Source organism: Vipera berus (assembly GCF_964194415.1).
Source record: "Vipera berus genome assembly, chromosome: 2".
Classification (NCBI taxonomy): domain Eukaryota; kingdom Metazoa; phylum Chordata; class Lepidosauria; order Squamata; family Viperidae; genus Vipera; species Vipera berus.
This window is the reverse complement of record NC_138203.1, coordinates 80,738,041-80,761,855: the sequence shown is the minus strand read 5'-3', so window position 1 is coordinate 80,761,855 and position 23,815 is coordinate 80,738,041. Positions and strand designations below refer to the sequence as shown.

The following is a 23,815-nucleotide window of genomic DNA, read 5'->3' as shown; positions in this document are numbered from 1 at the left end:
TCACTGCTCATGTCTACTTAAAAGTATATCCCATTGAATTGATTTAAAGATTCTGCCCTAAAATGAGAGCTATTAACTCCTTTATTGATAAGTTCAGGTCTAGCAAAATTGACATGGTTGAAAATTGCTTCTGGCAAGTTAGCCATAAATCACTTTAAGCCACTTAGTCGTGTTTTCACTAGCACATAAAAATGATCTCCTGCTTCTCCATTCAATTGCATTTATTGCTGTGACTTCCTTTTTCTGGAGCTTGTATTAAAGTGATCTTGCGGTGGCTACTAGCAAATGAGTTTCCAACAGTGTTTATAGCCTGCCTGATTTCATTTAGTAGTTATCCATGGTACATACAGAGCAGCTGGCAGAGTCTCCTATTCTTCCCAATTTTATCTGAATTTCTTCCATTTCCCAGCTATGCAGGGATTACCTCTTCATTTGAAGCATATAATGCTATTGCTGAACATATGAACCTGCTTCATATTGAGTCAGGTTATTGGAACCACTGAAGTAGGATTCAGGAAGCCTTCTTCTTGGTTTTTGCCATGTTTAACGAAAGAAATACAATCCTGGATCTTCTACGTGAGACCTTTTGGCTTTTAAGTCTTCAGCCAAGATTAACCGGCCGTAATTACTTAGGCCAGTGATGGCAAACGTTTTAGAAACCGAGTGCCCAAACTGCAACCCAAAACCCACTTATGTATCATCGGGTGCTGGGTGGGCATGGCCCATTGGGTGGGTGTGGCCCATTGGGTGGGCGTGGCTGCGGTGGTAACGGCAGACTGGGTGGGACTAAAAAGTTCAATCAATTGCAACTTTGCGAGATCTTTTTTCCCCCGCGAGAAGTTGAAATTGATTGATTGAAACTTTTTTTTTTTGGCACACGGTGGAAGCCTAAAGCGAAAAAGGTTTTATAAAACCCAGCTGAAGGCCTATGACTGGGGCGATGGCGCACGTGCCCACAGAGAAGGCTCCGCGTGCCACCTGTGGCACGCGTGCCATAGGTTTGCCACCACAGATTTAGGCTTTGTGAGGGGTGGAGTATGAGGAATGATGAAATGGGTCTTTTTTTCTCCTGGCAGTTACTGCAATTATGATGCAATTGGATAGTTGTTTGGGGGAAAAAATAATGCAACTGAACCAGAAAGGCACACCAACACACACAAATATTAATAATTCACTTCTTAAGAAGCTCCTTGAAATTATAGATAAATAGCTTGTTTTTTTATTTATGTAGATGGCCCAGAATGTAGTAGGAGGAGAAACTGAAGTATTCTAATTTGAACAGTTAACAGAATTATGAGATTTGCAGACAACAGGAAGTACCTGCTCCTTTTAGCAGAACTGATTCTGTTCCTTCTTAACCAGAATAAATGGGGATCTGCTTTCACACTTAGAAAAAGCTGCAGAACCCCCCTGTGCGAACATTCAAAGAGCTGAGGCCCAGATCAGCCTGAGCATGTAAACAGCTTGGGAAAGTGCTAAAGCAACTGTAACTTTGTCACTGATTTTTCTTTTCTTTTTTTTTATTCCACGAGGGTATGGAGTCTGGTTTTATAGCTTGGCTTATTCATGCATCCACAGAGCCAAGCTAGATCGCTTATTTGATTCTGGCTTGGCTGAACATACAAAATGTTCCGGCTTGTACTGATTTATTTTTATAAAGACAAAAGGTCCAACAAAGCATACCGATATACACAGAGTTCTCAGTCTAGCTTTACTCTCAGGATTGTTTAAGCACTTTGTCTTTTTTTGTTTTTGAAACCAAAATAATAATAATAATAAAAAAAATGCACGGTCAACCTAGCACATTCTCAAGACTCTGCGGGTGATTAGGAGCAAGAGTAAAATACTACTTCCCTTTGATTTTCCTGATTAAAATAATAACACGGTTTTAAATAGCCAAATGGGTGTTTGGAGAAGTTTTCGGTGAAACTTAAGCTGCTTGAAAAGCAAATATAAGCGCTCTGGAAAGTGTGCAGGCGTACTTATGCCACTGGCCCCAAGGCAAGAATGAATGAATTTCTATCTAGAGTGTGAAGGGCCAGCACAAACATGCGATATTGTCTCACAGTTAAGTTTAACATCTTTCAGTCTTTCCAGCACAAGACCCTCTTATTACTTAGCTACTATTCAAAACAGGCTACGTAGCTAACGGGGCTGGGATTGGTTAACTTCTTAGGTTTTACTGTTGTTCTTTAACCAAGTTGCCATACTAACTGCAAACCCAAAGACAAATGGCCTGGCATCCACACCTTTGCAAGCCTTGATCTGCAAGTCCTTCTCATTCCTGCCCTGCAGCTGTTCCAGAAAGGCAGTAGCAGCTATGGCAGGTGACTTCCCAAAACTCTTTCCTGGTGCCTGGCTAGCACTAATTCCAATCAGGCGACTAGCATATGCTGATGGGATGATTAATCATTGTTTGCTTAATCATGATTGTTAAATAAGCCACAATAATCAGGCTCCACCAGACAGAACCAGGCAATTACGTTCACCTTCTTTTCCAGAAACTTTATGGGAAAGAATCACTTTGATGTTGTTCCCAAATATCGTAGGGAAGGAATCGTTCCAAACTTTTCTTTTTCTTTTTTTGTGGGAACGAGAGAGTGTACGGCTAAGAAAGGCATGGAAAGGAAAACGGGCATGAACAATCAAGAGGCAGCACATCCACTGGCAGGTTATCTCATAAACAGAGCTGAGTCCAGGTGACAAGAAACCCCCGTGAAGAAGCATTTGAAGTTATTCAGAGAAATTCCACCTTGATTTACTAGAAATGAGGCTCAGGAATTCCACTTGCCATTTCCAAAAGCAGCGTTGCAAATATCTCATTAGAATCTTTGTAGTTCTTGCTACCTCAAATGTGCCCAGCTCAAATGTGTCTGGAGCTTGACAAGAGACAAGTTCTTGTAGAAAGAAGGGTTTGTAATTATGAAAGTCTGCCTACCATTCCCTCTGCCTTTTTTTAAAGGTCTTTAAGTCAAAGTAACCCAGATGCTGATTTCTTACAGCATGTTGTTCTTAAGCTTTCAGTAGTCCTCTAATACGATATTTTTTTTCTGGTTGAGCTAGTCTTTGAAGTTGACTTGAAAGCTACAACTGATGCAAAAGATAGCAGTCTTCCTGTTGACACATACAGTAGGAACTGATACAGTGCAGACTATAGAATAGACTAGACTAGACTAGACTAGAATTTTGGCATGATATTAATCCTAGGACCTGACTCTCCGGATGCTCCATTTTGAATTTAGAAAGAATAAGGTATTTTTCCCCCATCTGTTGGACATCTCTATGGTTTGCCCTTGCGGGTCTCTCTTGAACATTTATTTATAATCATGATTGATGACTCTAAGGCCCCAAAGGAAATGGCTTAGTTAGTTTTCATATCTGGGCTGTAAAACTGTAGACCACAAGATGGCAGCAAGTCTTTGAGGCCAATTAATGGCTATCCTGATTATTTGAGACCTGCTACAGACAAAATGCAAGTAGAAAAATAGGGACCACTATGGTGGGAAGGTAGCAGCGTTCTGTGCGCCTTTGGCGTCTAGTCATGCTGGCCACATGACCACGGAGACGTCCTCGGACAAGCGCTGGCTCTTTGGCTTTGAAACGGAGATGAGCACCGACCCCTAGAGTTGGAAACAACTAGTACCGTAGTTTCCAGCGTATAAGACTACTTTTTAACCCATGAAAATCTTCTCAAAAGTCAGGGGTCGTCCGGGTGCTGAAAATTTAGGGACAGGGCTGGCTGGAAAACCTGGAGCGGATCTCCCATTTAGTCTGCGCAGGGAAAGCGGGACCAATTGGAGAAGAAGCTGCAGTCTGTGATTTTTTTACAGGCTGGGGTCTGGGCGTCTTTCCTTCTAAAGTTGAAGAGCAGCTGTAGTATATCCCAACTTGAAAGGCAGGTGGGGAAGGCAGCAGCCAGAGCAGCGGCTTAGCTCTAAGGACACATTTGACTCAGGAACTGGGCGGGCTGGCTGGAAAACCTGGAGCTGATCTCCCATTTGGTCTTTTTTTTAAAAAAATCCCATTTATATCCTGCCCTTCTCCGAAGACTCAGGGTGGCTTACAATTTAAAGCACAAATCAATGTGCTTAGCAATAGCCTTCATTCTGTGTATATGCCTGTTTATTAGGGCTTTCACACACCCCCAAGCAGCATTATTACAAATTCAGCTTATTGCCCCCAACAATCTGGGTCCTCATTTTACCTACCTTGGAAGGATGGAAAGCTGAGTCAACCTTGAGCCTGGTGGGATGTGAACCTGCACTAATTGCAGGCAGCTGGTGTTACTTAAGGCTCTGCGCAGGGAAAGCTTTAGAGTGAATTAGGAAAAGTGAAAAAGTGAATTAGGAAAATAGGGAACGGTTGCTGGAATTGGGTATGTGTAGCTTAACGAAGAGAAGGGTGAGGGGTGACATGATAGCAGTGATCCAATATCTCAGGGGCTGCCACAAAGCAGAGGGAGCCAAGCTATTCTCCAAAGCACCTGAAAGCAGGACAAGAAGCAATGGATGGAAACTAGTCAAGGAGAGAAGCAACCTAGAACTAAGGAGAAACTTCCTGACAGTTAGAACAATTAACCAGTGGAACAACCTGCCTCCAGAAGTTGTGAATGCTCCAACACTGGAAGTTTTTAAGAAGAGACTGGACAGCCATTTGTCTGAAATGGTATAGGGTTTCCTGCCTTAGCAGGGGGTTGGACTAGATGACCTCCAAGGTCCCCTGCAACTACTACTACTTCTTCTTCTTCTTCTTCTTCTTCTTCTTCTTCTTCTTCTTCTTCTTCTTCTTCTTCTTCTTCTTCTTCTTATTATTATTATTATTATTATTATTATTATTATTATTATTATAGTTTAATCCACTTGCACTGTTTTATGTTTACATGTTTGATGACAAACAGCCTTATGTTTATAAGTGACAGTTTTCCTACTAAGCACCTGCATGTCATAAGCATTTGAATTAAAATTACCATATTAAAATCAAATCTGATGTTTTTTAATTTTTATTTGGTATGCGTTGGAAGAGGGGTAGTCTTATACGGCGAGTATAGCCCAAACCCTATAATTTAACAGGAAATGTAGAGGGTCGTCTTATACGCCCAGTCGTCTTATACGCCCAGTTGTCTTATACGCCGGAAAATACGGTACTCATGTGCGGGGGGGGGGGGAACCTTTACCTTTACTTACAGACAAAATACACATTTGTTTGTTTACTTATTTGACTCTTCCTCAACTAAGTTATATTTGTTGAATGGAGTTGTCTAAGGAGAGAATTGTCTTAACGGTATCACCTTAGTTGTAAAATACCATTTCCAGAAATGCTCACTGACACAAATTCTTTAATTTCTGGAGCTTTCAAAAGTTTTAGTATTTTATTGCTTTGCATGCATAGTTTTAACATGAATTTTAGCTAAATCTTGTACATCACTGAGGTATCTTTGGTTAAGGGCTTCATTTTAATATTGTAAATGAAGTTTAAAAAAATAAAGTGCTGACTTGGAGCAGGAGAACTAGGATTCAAATGATTCTTTAATTGTGACTTAGTGGGGAATTGGGGAACTCAATCTTTTCCAGCTTCACCGGTTTCTCCTTTAAATATGAGTCGCAATAATCATAGCTCGTGAAAATGTATTGTGGAGGAAAAACAAAATAATTATAAAATTATTTCGGGTACATAACGCATTAGCAAAAGATACATTACCAATTGTAGTTACTGCTGTAAGGTTTTGTTGCACATTCATTCCAAGAGATTAAAAAAAGTGATTTTATTCTACATAAATTATTACACTTTAATGTAAGAGGATAGCTTGTGGGTTTGGGGCCCATGCCTCAGTGCCTCACTCTTGTAATTTTACTTTCCAATGGACAATTTTTCTCTCAACCACAATCAAAGGCTCTAGTTTCTTTTAGTTTCTTTTCTTTTTTTAAAAAATGGACTTCACACACACACACACACACACACACATTTTGCTAAAATATGCTAGGTTAGACCTGCAGGTTATTCTAATTTCAGCCTTGGCTGATTCTCCTACCTCTACTTGTATAATCTAGAACCAACAGAGACAGAACATCCTAAGCAAATACACAGTATTTCCTGACTACTGAATAAAGAACAAAAGCTCACAAAAGCATTATTTTTTGTAAAATCCATGGCATTATACCCAACGCCATAGGACTCTGATTTCTGATTCAGCCATGTAAGATCTCTTTAAAACACAACACACACAACTGCATTTTAATAACCCTTATCTGACAGAGCTTTTCTTTCCCTCAAATAGTATCTTACAGCTCATGCTGATACTTCTACAAAAACAATTTTGATATTAAAGATGGTCAACAATTCCTTAAATGCACAGTATCTTCTCTTTGACTGCAAAAGTATCATTCCATCGTAAAATTTCCTGCCTACATACAAACAGCAATACTTTCTACCGTGCTCTTTATGTGTCCTCAACAAAACTGGCAATGATAAAGAGTTCTTATCAAACTTTTCTGATACAGTCTGCACTCAGTGGCCCCAATTGAGACCAGAATTTCCACTATCAAATGATACAATCACCAGACAAATATCATGTGACCACACTGCTTAATGATGGCAGCTTTGATAAGGTTGGTTGTGATTGTTAGGTTGGTTGAGATGCTGTTGTTAGATGAGGGCCTCATGCTTCTCCTGCTCTGCCACTATTGCCTTTGCTTCAATCTCCTCACACACCAATGTGCCCATCATCTCTGCCCTTTGGGTTGCCGCCATCTCTTGTCAGCTTGCACCTCTGTTCTCCTGTACTCTGCCACCTTCAGCTGACCTCCCATTGTTGAGGGGCACCTAGTGTGGCCCTTCACGAGGCAACTGCTGGGTCTGCACTGGCAGCAGCTGTCTTGGGAAGAGCCAGACTAGGCATGCCTTACCAACAGCAGGGGAAGAAGGCAGCAAAAGTCCATCTTCTGGGGGTAGCACAGGATGATGGAATGCAGGGAGGTGGGGTGTAAGGGTACAATGTGAAGTGTAAGGTGGCAGGGGCAGGGTGGGTGCAGGGTGGAAGGGGTGTCAGAGTATGAGACAGCCAAAAGGACAGAGATGGAGGTGGAGATAGGTGGGTGGGGGTACTTATAGCACTCCTGAGGTCATAAGTGAGGAGGGCTGCCAAGTGTCCAAATTATGATAATGTAATCGTGGAGGTACTACTGAAACTTTAAACAGTTGCTGAGCAAATGCTTGCTCAATGAGGAAACGGTTAGGAAAACTGTTAGAACAATTTTGCAACCTCTCGCATCTCACAGATTCCCCAGGAAGCAGGAATTCTACAAATAAGCGAAAGAGAAGCAGTTCTCCTGCAACAGTGAGTGGGAGCATCAGCTACATTACGTGATGAAAAGGCACAACTGGTTGGGTTAACGTACAATGCTAAAGCTAAATCACAATTTTAATCCAGAATAGTTGGATCCCCATTCAGCGCCCTGCTGTGTGTTGTGGGATTAAAACAATTTGTGAAAGATTGTAAGGTCAATGCTCTGTGCTGGAGAACTTTTTCTAAAGGAATTAAGCTGCACATAGCTCCGGGTCTAGATTCCATTTTTTTTAATATAGCAAAGATACCATTGCACCGTAATTTGTTTGTCCTCTGATTTGCAAGATGAGGGTAGTACTCCATCTCATAGCTTAGTTGGCTGATGTAAGTAATAACAACATAAAGTTCGTATTTTGGAAGTTTTCTGGAATACGGAGATAGGTGGAGGAGAAGGTGGCTGAGATTTAATAAGACTTTGTTTGTTTAGACCTTCTGACTTATCTTACATAATTAATTTGCTTAATGTACAGAGTGGTAGATCCAGCCTCTGTGAAGGGAATCATACCAGAAGGCCCCCCGAATGTGAACTTGGAAAAAAAATATTACTAAAAATTTGAAAGTGAAAATTCAGGTTGTCACTGTTATGCTTTCAGATGATATTTTTTTCTTTAAAAAAGATAATTTTTAGGAGAATGAGTTGGGGTGGGTGGGTTGGTCACTAAAAATAGAACATATTTGGCAGCTGAAGGTGAATCTCCAGGAAACAAAGGGGTGAAAGAACAATGTTCAAAAACCACGAGTTTAGGGATCTCCAGTATGGCAGAGAAAGCAGTGTGAGAAGTTCCATCCAGCCAAGGAACGTGTGAGTCACTTAGGAGCTTTGTTTACGCTTCATACCAAGGGTATATAATAACACAGCAAATTCTAAAAATGTGTCTTTTTCTTTTGCTGCATTCAGGGTCATTTTCCAAGAAATAACAAAGGATAGTTTTCCTTCAGGGTCGCAGAATGGTTTCAGACAGATTTGCTTGGCTTCTCTCTCAGTTTTCTACCACAACTCAGAACACAAATAGCTCTTTCTTGCCACCAAAATTAAGAACTTCTGGGCTGGCTCTTTCTAACAGTAGTAGCACAGTACTAAATTTTGAAATGCAGGAGGTCATCAGGATAGTCTCAACATTTCTGAAAAGATGTACATTATAATATTAATATATATATATATATATATATATATATATATATATATATATATATATATATATATATATGCATGCAAGTATGCACATCTAACCCATCTCTGCTGGGTTTCAAACCAACACCCTTCCATTTGCAAGGCAAAGAGTGATGGCCATTATGTTACCACAGCAATGACTCAATTGAAGACTCTTTGTGAAGTACCCCTTTGGAACATCTTGCCTCCTGTGGTGAGGTCCACTCCAATCTTCCTGACCTTCCGTAAAGCCTAGAAACCTGGTTCTGCCAACTGGCTTGGGACTCCAAAGATCGGGCATCATGTTGGAGATGTTTGACAGATTCATATCAGATCCCTCCCCCCTCCCTCCCCATCTTTTTAGCCATTGTGTTTTGTATTTTTATACTTTTGTAGTATTTTATTTATATGGTTTTATTTATTTATTTTAATATTTTAAGCCACCCAGAGCTACGCTCTGGTAAGATCGGTGGCCAAAACTTTGATAAGCAAAATAAATAAATAAATAAATTAGTGAACTGCTGGGATTAGCCTGTAACAAGTTGAAAAACACTAACTGAAAGAGGCAGGAGTGCTAAAGGCACTTTTGAAGTTGATTAATAAAAAAAATGCCCTGAGTTTTTTTGAAGATGAGTGGGAGATTAATAGAGGCTGTTTTCCATTTTGGATGTTACTCGTCCATTCTGGTGATAGAGTAACTCAGCAGTGTGGACAAGCCCTAAAAAGAATGTTGGTCAATGGTAACATATTTTTATTTTATTTTATGTTTAAATGAAAAATACAGACAGACTTGCAAAGGAATATTAAATTTGCATGAAGTGAATTAGGTCACTTTTCAGGACGATGTTTTAGTTCTCCCTTAATAATATTTGCACATCAAATATACATTTAGATTTACATCTAAAGATTTGCATTTATTTAACAAATTGGACTTAAGTCTCTGTATTGACAATGGTATCTTGAGGTAGCTTCCTGATAAGCTGTGGAACATAGTGTTGGACACTGGCTTGTTGAATGCAGTGGCCCATAGGAATATGGAACTTAACATATTTTTCGCTTAAAGTATTTATTGTTACTATATTGTGAGACATTATACTCGCTTCCCCCCCTCCCCATGGACTCTAACATAGAATGAAGTCAAACAAATTCTTCAAGTTAAAACTTGAGAAGGAAGGACTGGCTCTCTCAATGGAATATTGGGAACTAATAAAAGCTCCAAGTGAGGAAAAATAAACTAATATGTTCAATATGCTGCACCCGAGCGTAATAAAAAGAAAGAGCAAAGGTTCTAATATTATATAAAGCAAGATCATAGAATATGGGTTGCTAAAACTTTCAATAACAGATTCAGAAAAGAAAAACGCAGTGAATGCAAGAGAAATCTGAAGAAGCTTTTTTGTCAGTTTTATCTGGATTTCTTCAATTTACTTCTTTGGTTATTGCCGTTCTGCTCTTGTGAAAGCAATGAATGCTTGAGAGAGAGAAAAAGATGCACCTCTTTTGTGCGCAAAATGGAACTGCTGGGGAAATAAGATCAATAATGATAACTTTATTGTCACTTTGAATGTACACCAATCGGCATACATCAAAATGAAATTTCGTTGCATACAGCTCTCAAAGGGTCACCACCTCCGATATATACTTCTTGTTCGTGGCCCGCTCAAATTTCACATTGTCCATTTTAGTCTCTAGGGAGTGAACGATGGCACACAGGACAGATGGAAATGGGGCTCCATGTGGATTAGCCCTCAAGTTAGCTTTTTATTCTGACAACCTCGCCTTCTTTCCTTTTTCTGATCCTGACTCTTCCACCCTTGACTGATCTATTCCCTGGACTCTGAAAGAACAATTTTGAACTATCTCTGCAATATGTGCAGAAAACAATTTAAAGACAGTTTTGTGAGGCAGTTATAATATTTCCTAGTCATTCATTTCAGTGCAAACATACTACTATTTATGCAAGGATCAGGCTCACTTTGATTCACATCTCTAAATGAATTTCAAACAATACAGGTAGGAGGAAATAAAAAATAAAAACTGCATGGGATCATAGATTTCCCAGACCCGGACATATTAAATCCACAGAGCAAAAACATGCAATAATTTTTTTTTAATGCTAAATGAAGGTTTCCTTGAATCTTTGGGAGGGAAAAGAGCTAGAAGATGGATTTCAATCAAAATAAAGTCTCTAACCAGCTGCTTGCCTACCATACTATTTTCCTTCCAAAAGGGAAAATATAATGCTAAATATCCCCAGAGGTATATTATGAGGGGGGAAAAACCCACATATTACTTTGGTTCTTTTATCAACTTTGTGGAAAAATTCATTTCCAGTTACAAGCCATTTAGGAAACTGGAGTAGGAACATGGAGAAAATTCACATTAGTCATCAAAGCTCATTTTGACCTGACAGAGGAAAGATGGACTAACTATAACGAACATGATGGCAAGATGCTGTGATGCATTCAAAGTTACAGCAATGAATAAGGTCTGTTGAGAACTATTCTGTAGATGGCAAAATGCACTTAGGTCTATCCAGTCTCCAGGTTATCATGAATCCCAATTATTTTAAAATGGGGATGCTACCACTAGAGTTTCCTCAAGCCTAACCACGACCATGATTATTCTGCTTAGAGGAGAGACAGAAAGAAGGGGAGTATGTAACCCCTGCTCCCTTGGATCAGGTCAACTATCTCTCTATTATACATCTCAAGGAAGGCAATGCCTGTCACTAGTGATGACACGGTCTAATGACACAACAGATACCAAAGATCAGGTAAGAATGCCCAGATCCACAAATTGTAACTGTTGCTCTGACTATCTTTATCAAAGATTTGCTGCTGGCTTGAATGTCTAGTAATGGTCTCCAAGAACACGTCAACAATGATAGGTTCTTTATGCACTTTTGAGAGACAGAAAATGGTGCATTGAATTATCTCTTGGCAGACAAAAATAAACCCCCAAGATGCAACTCTAGTAAAATAAATAAACCTTAGTCACTGTAATTGCTGCCTTGGTTGCCAGGATTTTAAGAGGCATTACCCAGGAGGCATTGGCTTGGCAATGTTTAATTATGGCACCTCCCACATAGCATGAAGCTAGTGTCTATCTCCCCCCACCCCCCCAAAAAATACTTTTCTGAAAAAACAACAGGAAAATAAGGGATGGGCTGAGGAGTGTATCACTTCTTCTACTGGGCTACAGCCCTTCTTTCATCCATTGACGTCCACTTAGCAATCACTGAAGTTAACAAAACTCATAGCAAAAGGCAACCACAGAAAATGTTCTTCCTTGCCTTGTCTGTCATTAAAAAAAAATCTGTGGGGAGTAAGCTTGTGTGTGTGTGGGGCAACAGAAGATAAAGAACAGAGGGCCTTTGCATTCTATACAAAGTAGCAGAACTTGTACCAGTTTGTTGGTGTCTCCGTGTGGGCATTATTATGTAAATTGGCTCAAAGTTAGACCTTGATCTTGCCTTTCCATCTGTCCTGTGTCCCCTTTGTCCATGCAGTCTAATTCAAAAGTTGATAAAATAAGGGATTGCTTAGGACAGGGGTCAGCAACCTGGAACAGTGAAAGAGCCACTCTGAACCGGTTCCCTCACAAAAGGAAAAACTGGGAGCCGCAAAAAAAATGTGTGCACATGCGCATACATGCGCGCATGCACAGAACAGGGTTTGACTGAAGAGTGGAGCCAAGGCGAGATATGCACCTACCCTGCATATTTGAATTGATTGGTTGAACTTTTTTAGTCCCACTTTTTTTTTTTGGACTGCACATGGCAGAGGACTGGGAGCCGCAGGAGATGGCTGAAAGAGCCGCATGTGGCTCTGGAGCCGCGGGTTGCAGACCTGTGGCTTAGGATAATGCACGAGATCTCATTGCTACAGCCAACACCCCCCCCAAATAACATTTCTAGAGATTTTATTTTTCCTCCTCCAGTTAAAAAACATACTTCTAGTATGTACAAATAAACAGTAAACTCAAAACACTCTTACTTAGCAAAAAGAGAATGGTTTATGTTTAGCAGTATCACTGCTGGAATTGCTGTTCTCAAGTGTTTGTTTCAGCACACAATGAACTGTGTGTATAAATTCATGTGTCTGCATGTATATTTTGTTATATTAACTGTGGGTCAATTTGCTACAAATTTGTTTCTCTCTATTCCACTCTCATTGCTTAGGGCAGCAGCTTGCGCTATCCTTTAGGAATCATTGCAATCCCCTAAGATCAAGCTTTAACTAAACAAGTTGATAAATGAGAAATTATTTGGGACTGCCTAATGATTAGCAAATAGATTATTTAGTATATTTTAAGTTATAATTTGTAAAATAAATATTTTAAAAAATAGTGTTTAATTATGTATTGTTAACATATTTCAAAAAAAGAAAAAAAAGAAAAAGGTGGCTATAAATATTCTGCTTAATATTTCTCACTTGGGCCAGGGCCATAGAATGTATCTTTTTATAGACTTTTTTAAAAATAGATGAAAGCAGAAGTTTACAGATGAAAGCAGAAGTTATAGGGTATGCAATAGACAGCAATACTTAGAATCTACATAATACTCAAGTTCAGTTAGTCCTAAGATGCAGCCATGAAATATTCAACAAAATAGGAAACTCAAGGCTTTTCTCAAACCAACTGAAAAAGATCTGGGAGTTGAGGTGAAGGGGCATTTTTTTAAGCAATGAACAAAGCAAAAATTTTGGAGGTGCTGAATGCTTCATGATGAGGGTGCCACAAAAAGGGTTATTGTTCCAAAGTGAACCTTCCTCCAAATCTCAAAGGAAGAACGGGAACACATGCCCCCACAATACATTTAGGGCCTAATAAATCAATATCTATACTGTGAAGCAAGTTGGAAACAAATAGGTAGTCAGTCCAATTTGTGGACAATAGGCTTCATTCAAGTTACTTGAGTATACTTCAAGTAATAAAGCCATTAAGCAGCAACAATTGATCCTAGAGTATAACTGCGTATAATTGACTCTTCCATAGTGAGGTAATAATATGAACTATTGAAGAAATAGTTAACAGAATGGTAGCTGATATGGAAATACTGCTGCATGTCAGGTATGCACCAAAATTGCTTTCTGAATTAATTCTGAATTTCAATTGTCCTGTTATTTTTAACCCTCTACGGAGACAGCCATTTTTAAGGTGATTTATAAGGTTTTTATTTCCTTGGACTTCTGATTAACTATGAGAGTTTAGTGGGTCCCAGAAGCCTTAAATCTGGGACAAAGGCTAGAGACCAGCTTGTGTCTATGTAGTTTCCACAGTCCTCTAGGATTCTAGCATACTTCTGACTGTTTGGGACAGTTATCTGTGAATCTTTATTTTGCAGATAAATGTTTTCAGTATCATAGCCCAAGACCTACCCTAAGAACAACATTAAACAGAAAGAGAGAAAGAGTTGGCAAAGTTCAGCCATTCCTATAAACAAAAGCTTCAATTTAGGTGTAATCCCAGCTTCCCAGCAGGGTGATCCAGCAAGAACAACTTAACCCCAAGCAACAGTTTAAATCCCATCAGTTGTGACAATGTCTCATTCATTTCTTTTCTGCAGAACCATGGTGTTTTTCTTGACGGACGTGAATTAATCTCGTTGGTCTTCTCAATGTCCTGGTGAAGCGAAAGTGCCTCGCAGCTGGAGCACAACCCAAAAAGCCACAGGCAGCCTTATTTACCCAACAGTTCTCCAGTTGTTCCCAATGAAGGAAGCCCATAACTAGACTGAAGGAAGACTCCTGTGACTCCAAAGGGACTCTAGTGTAAGCCTATGAAAACTAAAGTGATTTAAATGCCAACAAAATCAATGGGATTTAAGCAATGTGTTATGCAGAGGATTTCAGCCAAATTAAAGAAGAGAATACAGGGAGGATATTCACGAACAAAGTTCATTATGGGAAAAAGAACCCAAAATGTTAAATTTAAGGCTTCCTGGACAAGTACAGAAAGTTGTGAAAGAAAAAGCCATGGGTAAAAGACTTCCTTCTTTCAAGGCTTTAGTGCAAAAGGAGATAAATACACTTTCCTTGTAAGAAGGAGCACTTTGTCAGTGTGGGAGGTAATGCATCTTGTACCCAATCAACAACATTTTGACCATAAATATGCTTACACATGGCCATTATTCATTTGAGATTCCATATTTCACTAACATAAACTTAAGATTGTTGAGTCACTTTCTAGGCTAGGGTATCCCTTCAGCATAGTGGCAAATGTTACAGTCATGTGGAATTTGGATAACCTCTTTTTAAATACACACACAACATAACCACAAACAAATAAATAGGCAAAAAGTAAGAAATGTCAAAGAGGGAAGTCTGCAGAATGATAGAGTCATACCATAGAAGGGGGTTCCTAGTCGTTCAATTAACCCTTCACACATGAAGAATGAGGAAAACAATTTTGGGACTACAGAAGATCTACTGCAGTAATATGTGAAAATTATTTACTTACCACATTGCTGCATGTTCTATATCTAATATTCCGTCCTTCACAGCTCCTACATCCAGAAAAAGGGGAAAAAAAGCACATATCACATACTAACCAGCAGAACGTTCCTAGTTGCTCAAGTAAAAGTCATCTCCACCTATCATTTACAGTCATTTACACGGAATTCGCCGTTCCAACTGTTGAATATTGTTAAATGCATTTTTGTCACTATGTATTGTACTGGAGCAAAAATACACATTCCGTGCGCAATTTCTCTTATTCTCTTCTTAACATTTTTGTGCCTGCAAAATTGCATGGCAGTCATCAAGAAGAGATTACGATTGCCTAATTATAGTAAATTGTCCACAGTTTCCTATCCTTGTCTATTGTAGAAAAATAAGATCCTCTTTATGTTAATAGGCTCAATTTTATTAATGTTATAACCATCTGTGGATTATAGTCCACTTTATTTTTTTCAGGTGTACAGTATGTGGTGTTATTTCCTATTCATTGGGCCAGGAAGCAGTTAAGAGAATAGTTACAAGAAAGTTTAGCACAGGAGTTGCTGACAATTACCTATAGACATTCAATAAAAATTCATTAAAAAATTTCGATACTGACATAGACATTATTTTATCAGGGTGGTGACATTAATTGTGAAATTGCTAAACCTCACATGTCCAGCTATATTCAAACTAAGAGTACACAAAATAGTTTAACAGTGATAAGCACAATATTACCATTTAGTTAAATATATTTTTCATTGGGCAATACCTTAGAATCATAATGCTCACATGCAAAGAGAAAAGGCCACTAGTACAGTCATTTTCAAAAAATGGAAAAGGCTGCTGCATTCAAAGGAGAAAACTTTGGTTTGTTGAAGGCTGGATTCCTTTGGGTTACCTGTATTTTATTGTCATTTTTTAAAATGAATGTTAAAATTAAAATCCACAACACTGAAAGGAGTGGCATAAACAGAAAAAGTTGCTTCACAGTCTACCATAAAAACCCTCCAATAACATTGTATATTTACTCATTACTTACATTTCTTTAAGTTTTAGTTGTCTCCTGATGAAAAATTCACAAGTTAGACTGGAATATTTAATAACTTAGTAGAGTTTGGCCCAAATGATGTCACAATAAGAGAGGCAGTGAATTTAGTTGTGTTTCCCAAATGAATCGATTTAATCAGATCCTTCGGCGATGCCCGGGGATGTTGTTCCCTACAATCTAACTGAATTTGTTTACTCAGTTTGAAGAAAATTGCTATCTATATATTTATATTTTTAAAACTTACATTGACACCCAAATTATAGCCATATGTTCAGATATTATTAATGCCATGTTACATATCAACGTGATTGCTGAAAACAATTTATTTTCATTGAGCATAAACCATCATCCCTATTCCTTTTTTAAATTGCAGACTTAAAAAAACAACAACCATGTTTTCTGTTGCATTTGTAACTGAGTAGTAGTAGTAGTAGGGACGCGGTGGCTCAGTGGGTTAGGACGCTGAGCTTGTCGATCAGAAGGTCGGCAGTTTGGCGGGTCGAATCTCGAGTGCCGCGTAACAGAGTGAGCGCCTGTTACTCGTCCCAGCTTTTGCCAACCTAGCAGTTCGAAAGCACGTAAAAATGCAAGTAGAAAAATAGGGACCACTATGGTGGGAAGGTAACAGCGTTCCGTGCGCCTTTGGCATCTAGTCATGCCGGCCACATGACCACGGAGATGTCCTCGGACAAGCGCTGGCTCTTCGGCTTTGAAACGGAGATGAGCACCGGGCCCTAGAGTTGGAAACGACTAGCATGCATGTGCGGGGGAACCTTTTTTAGTTACAAATGCAACTTTGACTACTTTTAACAATGCTTAAAAGAAGCTTTTGGTAGCATGTGAGGGAAATCCACCTAATATGTCCCTTTAATTCTAGACAAACTGACTGGCAAATTTCTCTTCCATTGGAGAAGTGTCCAGTCCATGACCAATTGATTGGTTTTTGCAATGGCATATGGTTATTACCTTGATGGAAACTCGCCAGGCTAGACAAAAGTCAGACAAGTGGCAGCTAGTCTGATTCAATATATATAAAATGATGAAATAATGAAGCATAACAAAATAAACATATAAAAACAGAGGGACACACAACTCATATGGCTACAACTGGGCCAGCATCTGGGGAAAGAACTAGGTCTTTAGGACCTTCTTAAAGTAATGAGATGAACCAATTTTAAGAGGGATGGGCTGCAGTTTCATAATGCAGATAGTATGGCAGAGATAGACAGCTACTGTATCAGAAAGGAGAACAAGGCAGATGAAATCCAAACCCAGAGAATGAAGGATTTTTTTTAAGTGATCACCAGTCCCTTGAATTGCACACAGACTCTTCACTGGTAAGTAGTGCTGCTCAAGAAAGATTGGTGTTACATAACTCCTGTACCAAAGTTCACTATAATTATTTGTGCTGTGACATTCCGGACCAGCTTTAGCTTCCAAGTAGTCTTTAAGAGCAGCTCGATATATAGAGTGCATTGTTCCCCGTTAATCCAGGACAGAGGTAAGTAAGGCATGAATGACTTAGTTATCATAGTTGTACAAACTATTATAAATTTCATACTCTAACAATTGCCTTCTTTATACACATGAGTCAAACAGAATGTAATTATGCTATATAACAAGCATAAAATCCTTTTCTGTCTCTTAAAACAGGCAATATTAAAAATAAAGAACCCACATTATATGAACATATATATAAAGTGGTCTTATTCCTTTCATCCAGCTGGGGTAATCTGGACAACAAAGACGTTATCCTTTCAATTACTATAGAGCAGACTCACAACCCTAAATTTGGGCCTTCATCTGCTGTGAACTTTATCTATTATGTGGGAGTAGTTGCTGAAGCAAGTTATTCATTGGATCCTTCCCCTGATGTTTTAGTCATCAGCTGCTTGCTTTGCTGCAGATCATCAATGTTCTCTTACATAGCAGTCTGAAATTCATCTGAGATTGTCTATATTTCTATTACCTTGAAATACAGAAAACATACAGGAACACTCATGCTCTTTCTCTCCACTGTCCAACAGAAACAGGCAAAGAATATTATCCAGTTTCCCAGCCCATTCCTGAGAGCTTCCATTGGTTATGGCTACAAAAAAACCCCACTTACTATACACTGCACGCAAAGAGGAATTAAAACAAATGAGAGGGAGGGAGGGAGGGAGGGAGAGAGAGAGACAGAGAGAGAGAGAGAGATGGGCAAGAGTTCCTAACAATAGGGACCACAGGACCGTGACAGTTCAAAATAAATAACTTTTGTAGCACTTTCAAGAAATGTGAAAAAGAAGATAAAATAGTAAGTCAACTCAGCTTCCGGACTGGATAATCAGATCCTGATATGATTTTGAATTAATACACACTAGTATGTTTAGACCTTTTTAAAATAATCTGTTCCCAGTTTGCAACTTGACTATGCTTTCATATATACTGCATTTTATATTATATATGCAGCCTTTTGATATCGTGGCTCCCCCCCCTCCGCCACTCAGCAAGCTTGGCTCTACGGACGCAGTGGACCTGGTGGCGCTATTGCTGCGGCTATGGTGCCTGCTGTTGCTGTTGCCATGGTGCCTGCTGTTGCTGTTGTACTCGCCTCCTCCCCCCTTTTTGCCGCCGCGGAGGCTGCAGCTGTTCTTGCTGTCGTGGCTGAACCTGTTGTTTTGGGTCCGCCGCGATGGGCCACTGTTATTGTCATCGGGCTGCCCCCTTTTTGGAGTTGTCATGGCCACCTTTATTATGGCTTCCGCTGTCGCCGCCATCAATCGTTACCACGATTTTGGCTTTGGGATCTGCCACAGGCTGACTGAACTTTTTATTGATTCCATCTCTGGCACCCTTCATTGTCTGATGTTACCGTTTCCCTTTTGTATGCCAGTGTACAGTGAAGCAGATCTTTACTCGCTGTGAGATTCCCCCCTCTTGCAGGAGCGTCCATCTGTTTTACGGAAGATCTTCCTCGATGATGGGTTGTGGGACCCCGAGAAATGGCATGCCGCAAAGAGGAACCTGAGGGGATTTTTACTAGTATTTTTAAATAACATTTTAAGGGGATCCGGGAGGGGAGAGGTCCAAGGGATCTGGAATGAACTTGGGAGAGTTCGACCCGGACAGCAGTCCAGACCATCGGATGGTCGTGGGGGGAGTAGGGGTTTGGGAATGGATGCAGCTCCAAGTGAGGAGGGTCTTTCTATCCCGACAATGATTGGGAGGGGCAGAGAGTGTGGGAGCAGAGGGCTTTATCATAATCGGGGAACGGGCCACCGCTGTCTTCAAGCGGTGGCCTGTTCCCGCCCTCTTTGCTCTTCTCGCTCCCCCGGGGGCATAGGATTACAGGAACCTGGGCTCAGTTTGGTCTATATCAACGCCAGGTCCGTGGTGAACAAGGCTCTCCTCATACAGGATCTTATTGAGGAGGAGAACGCGGACCTGGCTTGCATCACAGAGACCTGGTTGGGCCAAGAGGGGGGTGTCCCTCTCTCAGAATTATGCCCACCAGGTTTCTGGGTGCTTCACCAGCCGCAAGCCCAGGGGAGGGGGGGTGGCGGTTATTATTAGGGAGAGTCTTTGTCTGCGAGTGGCCACTGTCCCTCAGATAGGTGGGTGTGAGTCTCTCTTTTTGAAGTGGGGTCCTGGAGTTCAGTTGGGCCTATTGATTACGTACCTGTCTCCCAGCTGCGTGTCATCAGTCCTGCCCAAGCTTCTCGACATCTTGTCCGGGTTGGCGATTGAGTTCCCCAGGCTTATAGTTCTGGGGGATTTCAATCTGCCTTCCGTGGGTGAGGCGTCTGAGTTGGCCTGGGAGTTCATGGCTTCCATGACGGCCATGGACCTGACTCAAATAATTCAGGACCCGACCCATAATGGAGGGCACACACTCGACCTGGTTTTTATCTCTGGGCAGTGGATTAATGATCTGGGTAGGGGGCATTTAATTATCCAACCCCTGTCATGGTCCGATCATTTTCTTCTCCAGCTAGACTTTCAGTATGCCACCCCCCGCTGCTGGGAGGTGGAACCGACCAGGTGGTTCTGCCCCAGGTGCCTGATGGACCCTGAGAGGTTCCAGACGGAGCTTGGGACATTTCCTGCTTCCCTTGCCCATGACTCTGCCGAGGCCCTAGTAGAAGCCTGGGAGAGGGCAGCTGCTGGGGCCTTGGATCGAGCTGTGCTTTTGCGGCCTCTGACGCGGCGCACACCCCGGGTGGCCCCCTGGTTTACCGAGGAGCTCCAGGAGATGAAGCACCGGAAAAGACGCCTAGAGAGCTGTTGGAGGTCCAGCGGATACGAATCTGATCGAACACAGCTAAGAACTTATCTTAAGTCTTACCTAGTGGTGATGGAAGCGGCAAAGCATGTCTACTTTTCCGCTCTCACTGCGTCCGCAGATAACCGCCCAGCCACCCTGTTTAGAGTGACCCGCTCCCTGTTTAATCAGGGACCGAGGGATGACCCCTTGCAGGGTAGGGCTGAGGAATTTATACAGTATCTGCAGGACAAAATCGCTCAGATCTGGACTGGCTTGGACTCTGACTGGGCGGAATCCAGTGGAGTGGAGAGGCCAGGTCTTGATCATACCATTTGGGGTGAGTTTGACCCTGTGACTCTGGATGATGTGGACAGGATCACGCATAGACTGAGCACTACAACTTGTTTACTGGACCCATGTCCCTCCTGGCTGGTTTCGGCCGCCTGGGAGGTGACAGGGGGCTGGCTCCAGGCAGTTGTCAATGCTTCTTTGATGGAGGGTGTCTTCCCCCCACCTTAAAAGAGGCGGTGGTGAGGCCCCTCAAGAAGCCTGCTCTGGACCTGGCCTCGTTGAATAACTACCGTCCTGTCTCCAACCTTTGCTTTGTAGTGAAGGTTGTTGAGAGTGTTGTGGTGCATCAGCTTCCGCAATTCCTGGATGAAGCGGACTATCTGGACCCGTACCAGTCCGGTTTCAGACCTGGCTACAGCACGGAAATGGCATTGGTAGCACTGGTGGATGATCTCTGGCGGGCCCGGGACAGGGGCTGTTCCTCTGTCCTGGTCCTACTTGACCTCTCAGCAGCTTTTGATACCATCAACCATGGTATCCTGCTGCGATGGCTTGAGGGGTTGGGAGTGGGAGGCAATGTTTTATGGTGGTTTTCCTCCTACCTCTCGAGCTGCTCGCAGTTTGTATTGGCAGGGGGACAGAGATCTACCCCGAGGCCCCTCACTTGTGGGGTGCCTCAGGGGTCGGTTCCGGTGCCTGGAGGTGGTGCAGGTCTGGATGGGAAGGAACAGGCTCAGGCTTAACCCCTCCAAGACCGAGTGGCTGTGGATACCGGCATCTCGTATTGTCTAACAAGTTCCATCTCTTTTGATGAGGGGGAGGTATAACTTGGGTGTCCTCCTGGATTCACGTCTTAATTTGGAAGATCATCTAATGGCCGTGACCAGGGGGGCTTTCGCACAGGTTCACCTAGTGCACCAGTTGTGCCCCTTTTTGGACCAAGATGACCTATGCACGGTTACCCACGCCCTCGTCACTTCTTGCCTGGATTACTGCAATGTTCTTTACATGGGGCTGCCCTTGAAGAGCACCTGGAGGCTTCAACTGGTGCAAAATGCGGCCGTGCGGGTGCTTATGGGAGTATCTCGGTACTCCCATGTTACACCACTCCTGCGTGAGCTGCACTGGCTTCCGGTTACCCTCCGAGTGCGATTCAAGGTGCTGGTAATAACCTTTAAAGCCCTACATGGCTTAGGCCCGGGGTACTTGCGAGACCACCTGCTGCCATTGTCAACCTCCCATCACCTGGTTCGCTCCCACAGAGTTGGCCTCCTCAGGGTGCCGTCGGCCAGGCAATACCGGCTGGCAACCCCCAGGGGGAGAGCCTTCTCTGTGGGCACGCCAACCCTCTGGAATGAGTTGCCTCCGGAGCTGCGGATGTCCCCTGACCTTTGGTCCTTCCGCCGTGACCTGAAGACCTGGTTGTTCCAACAAGCGGGCCTGGACTGACTACGTTTTTTAATTAGGCTTTTTACTGGGTTAAATTGTCTCATAATTTTTATTTTTTATTTTATTTTATTTTAATCCCATTTATATCCCGCCCTTCTCCAAAGACTCAGGGCGGCTTACAATCTAAAGCACAAATCAATGTGCTTAGCAATTTTGCATTTATTATTTAATTCTCTTTTAAATTTTTCTCAGGGAGAAGGGCAGCATATAAATTTAATCAAATCAATCAATGTTAATCCAGAAAGGTTGGGCATATTACTATTTGAGTGGGAATACTGGCCTACAACAGGTACACAAATGATTCTGCCAAATTTTTAAAAGCCAGACTGATGTTCTTCCTTGGTAAAACAAGTTTATATATTGTGCGTCCTTGCACAGCCTTGGGTACAGCCCATAGAGACATCCAAAATTTGTTACCCAATTGTTTGTGATTGGCCAAACACTTAAAATTCAATAAGGGCAATTTGAAAACATACAAAAAGCCCTGAGATTTTAAAAGACCCTACTGAAAATAAAAGTAGAGACTGTTTTGATTTAGGTCTTAATCTTTAAGATCAGAAAAATAGGCAAGGAATAGATTAAACCTCCGCTGGTAACTTTAATAAAAAAAAAGCAACCATATTTTATGAATATTTTTCCTGCAGCAGTAACAAAATAAACAACCAGCTGGAACAATGCCAGCAGCAGTCACTGCACTCAGCAAACTGTCTAGGAAAATCAAAACACAAATCATAATCTTTGAGCTGCCAGAGGCACACATCTGGCAAGTAGTATGGGATAATGATCCGAAATGAGAGCAAGACAAGAAGTAATAGAGCAGGAGACTAAAAACTATTAGAAATTAATACTTTTAGCATAAATAACATTTGCCCCATCTCAGGTTTTAGAGCGTCAGCGTTTCTGATGTAAATAATTTGTCACAGGCGAAATGAACTGAATGCCAGCCTTTGTGTGAGAGGAAGGAAGAGATCTGAGCTTCACACAAATGTCCCTAGGATGCATTGCACTCTAAATTACACCAATGTAATTTTATAACATTCATAAAAGGTAATAAAGCTGCATTAAATTTATTCCTAATATTATTAGGAACAGCCTTTGGTAACCCATTCACCCCTCCTTTGCTGAGTTGCCTCTTTGAACTTAAAGGGCTGTATCCCAAGCTTTGCCTGGATCTTTTCAGTGGAAATGCAAAATCCAGATTCTCCTATATATTCCTATGGCACACCATGGTTATTTTGGAAGTCTCTCCACAATTCAGGACAATATTTAACTCCATAAGCTCTAGATCCTAGAGAAGAATATTGACAGCATGAAAGAAAACCATTTCTGCTCTGACATCCTCTCAAAAAAGGAACCTAATATAACTCTTAAAAACTTCAAGTCAGAATGTAAGTCTGAAATATATATATATATGTGTGTGTGTGTGTGTGTGTGTGTGTGTGTGTGTGTGTTTTCTGAGGTTTTCGCGGGTGTTTGTATGTAGATCTTTGGTCATTCGGGTTTTTTCCCATGTAGAATTGGAGGTATCAGGGCAACGTTTCGACGAAATCTCATCCGTCATCCTCAGGCTGGTGCCTGAGGATGACGGATGAGATTTCGTCGAAACGTTCACTGTGGCACCGTGTTACTTGGTTTAAGTTTCATAATAAACAAACAAAATAATCTGGGAAACTATCAAGCTAAAGGAAATTGCTACAAATAAGATCTCTTTTTTATTCTTTTTAAAAAGAAGATAATATGGAAACTATCTTCCAGGTGTTTGACTGTGATTTTTTTTCCTAATAACCATGTGAATAAATGCTAACCAAAAGGCTGGTATGGCGGCAGTTAAGTAAATGCATCACAG

At 41.3% G+C, this 23,815-nt stretch overlaps 1 protein-coding gene across 1 annotated transcript in view; it reads right to left on the bottom strand.

Moving 5' to 3' along the window:
- Positions 1-23,815, bottom strand: part of ADAMTSL1 (ADAMTS like 1) — a gene marked incomplete at its 5' end in the record, with an annotated part of 247,590 nt that overhangs the window by 187,160 nt on the left and 36,615 nt on the right. Inside the window, one exon of the mRNA XM_081319841.1 lies at positions 14,955-15,000. Within this exon, the coding sequence (XP_081175967.1) occupies positions 14,955-15,000 (46 nt within the window). The remainder of the gene's footprint in view (positions 1-14,954; positions 15,001-23,815) is intronic.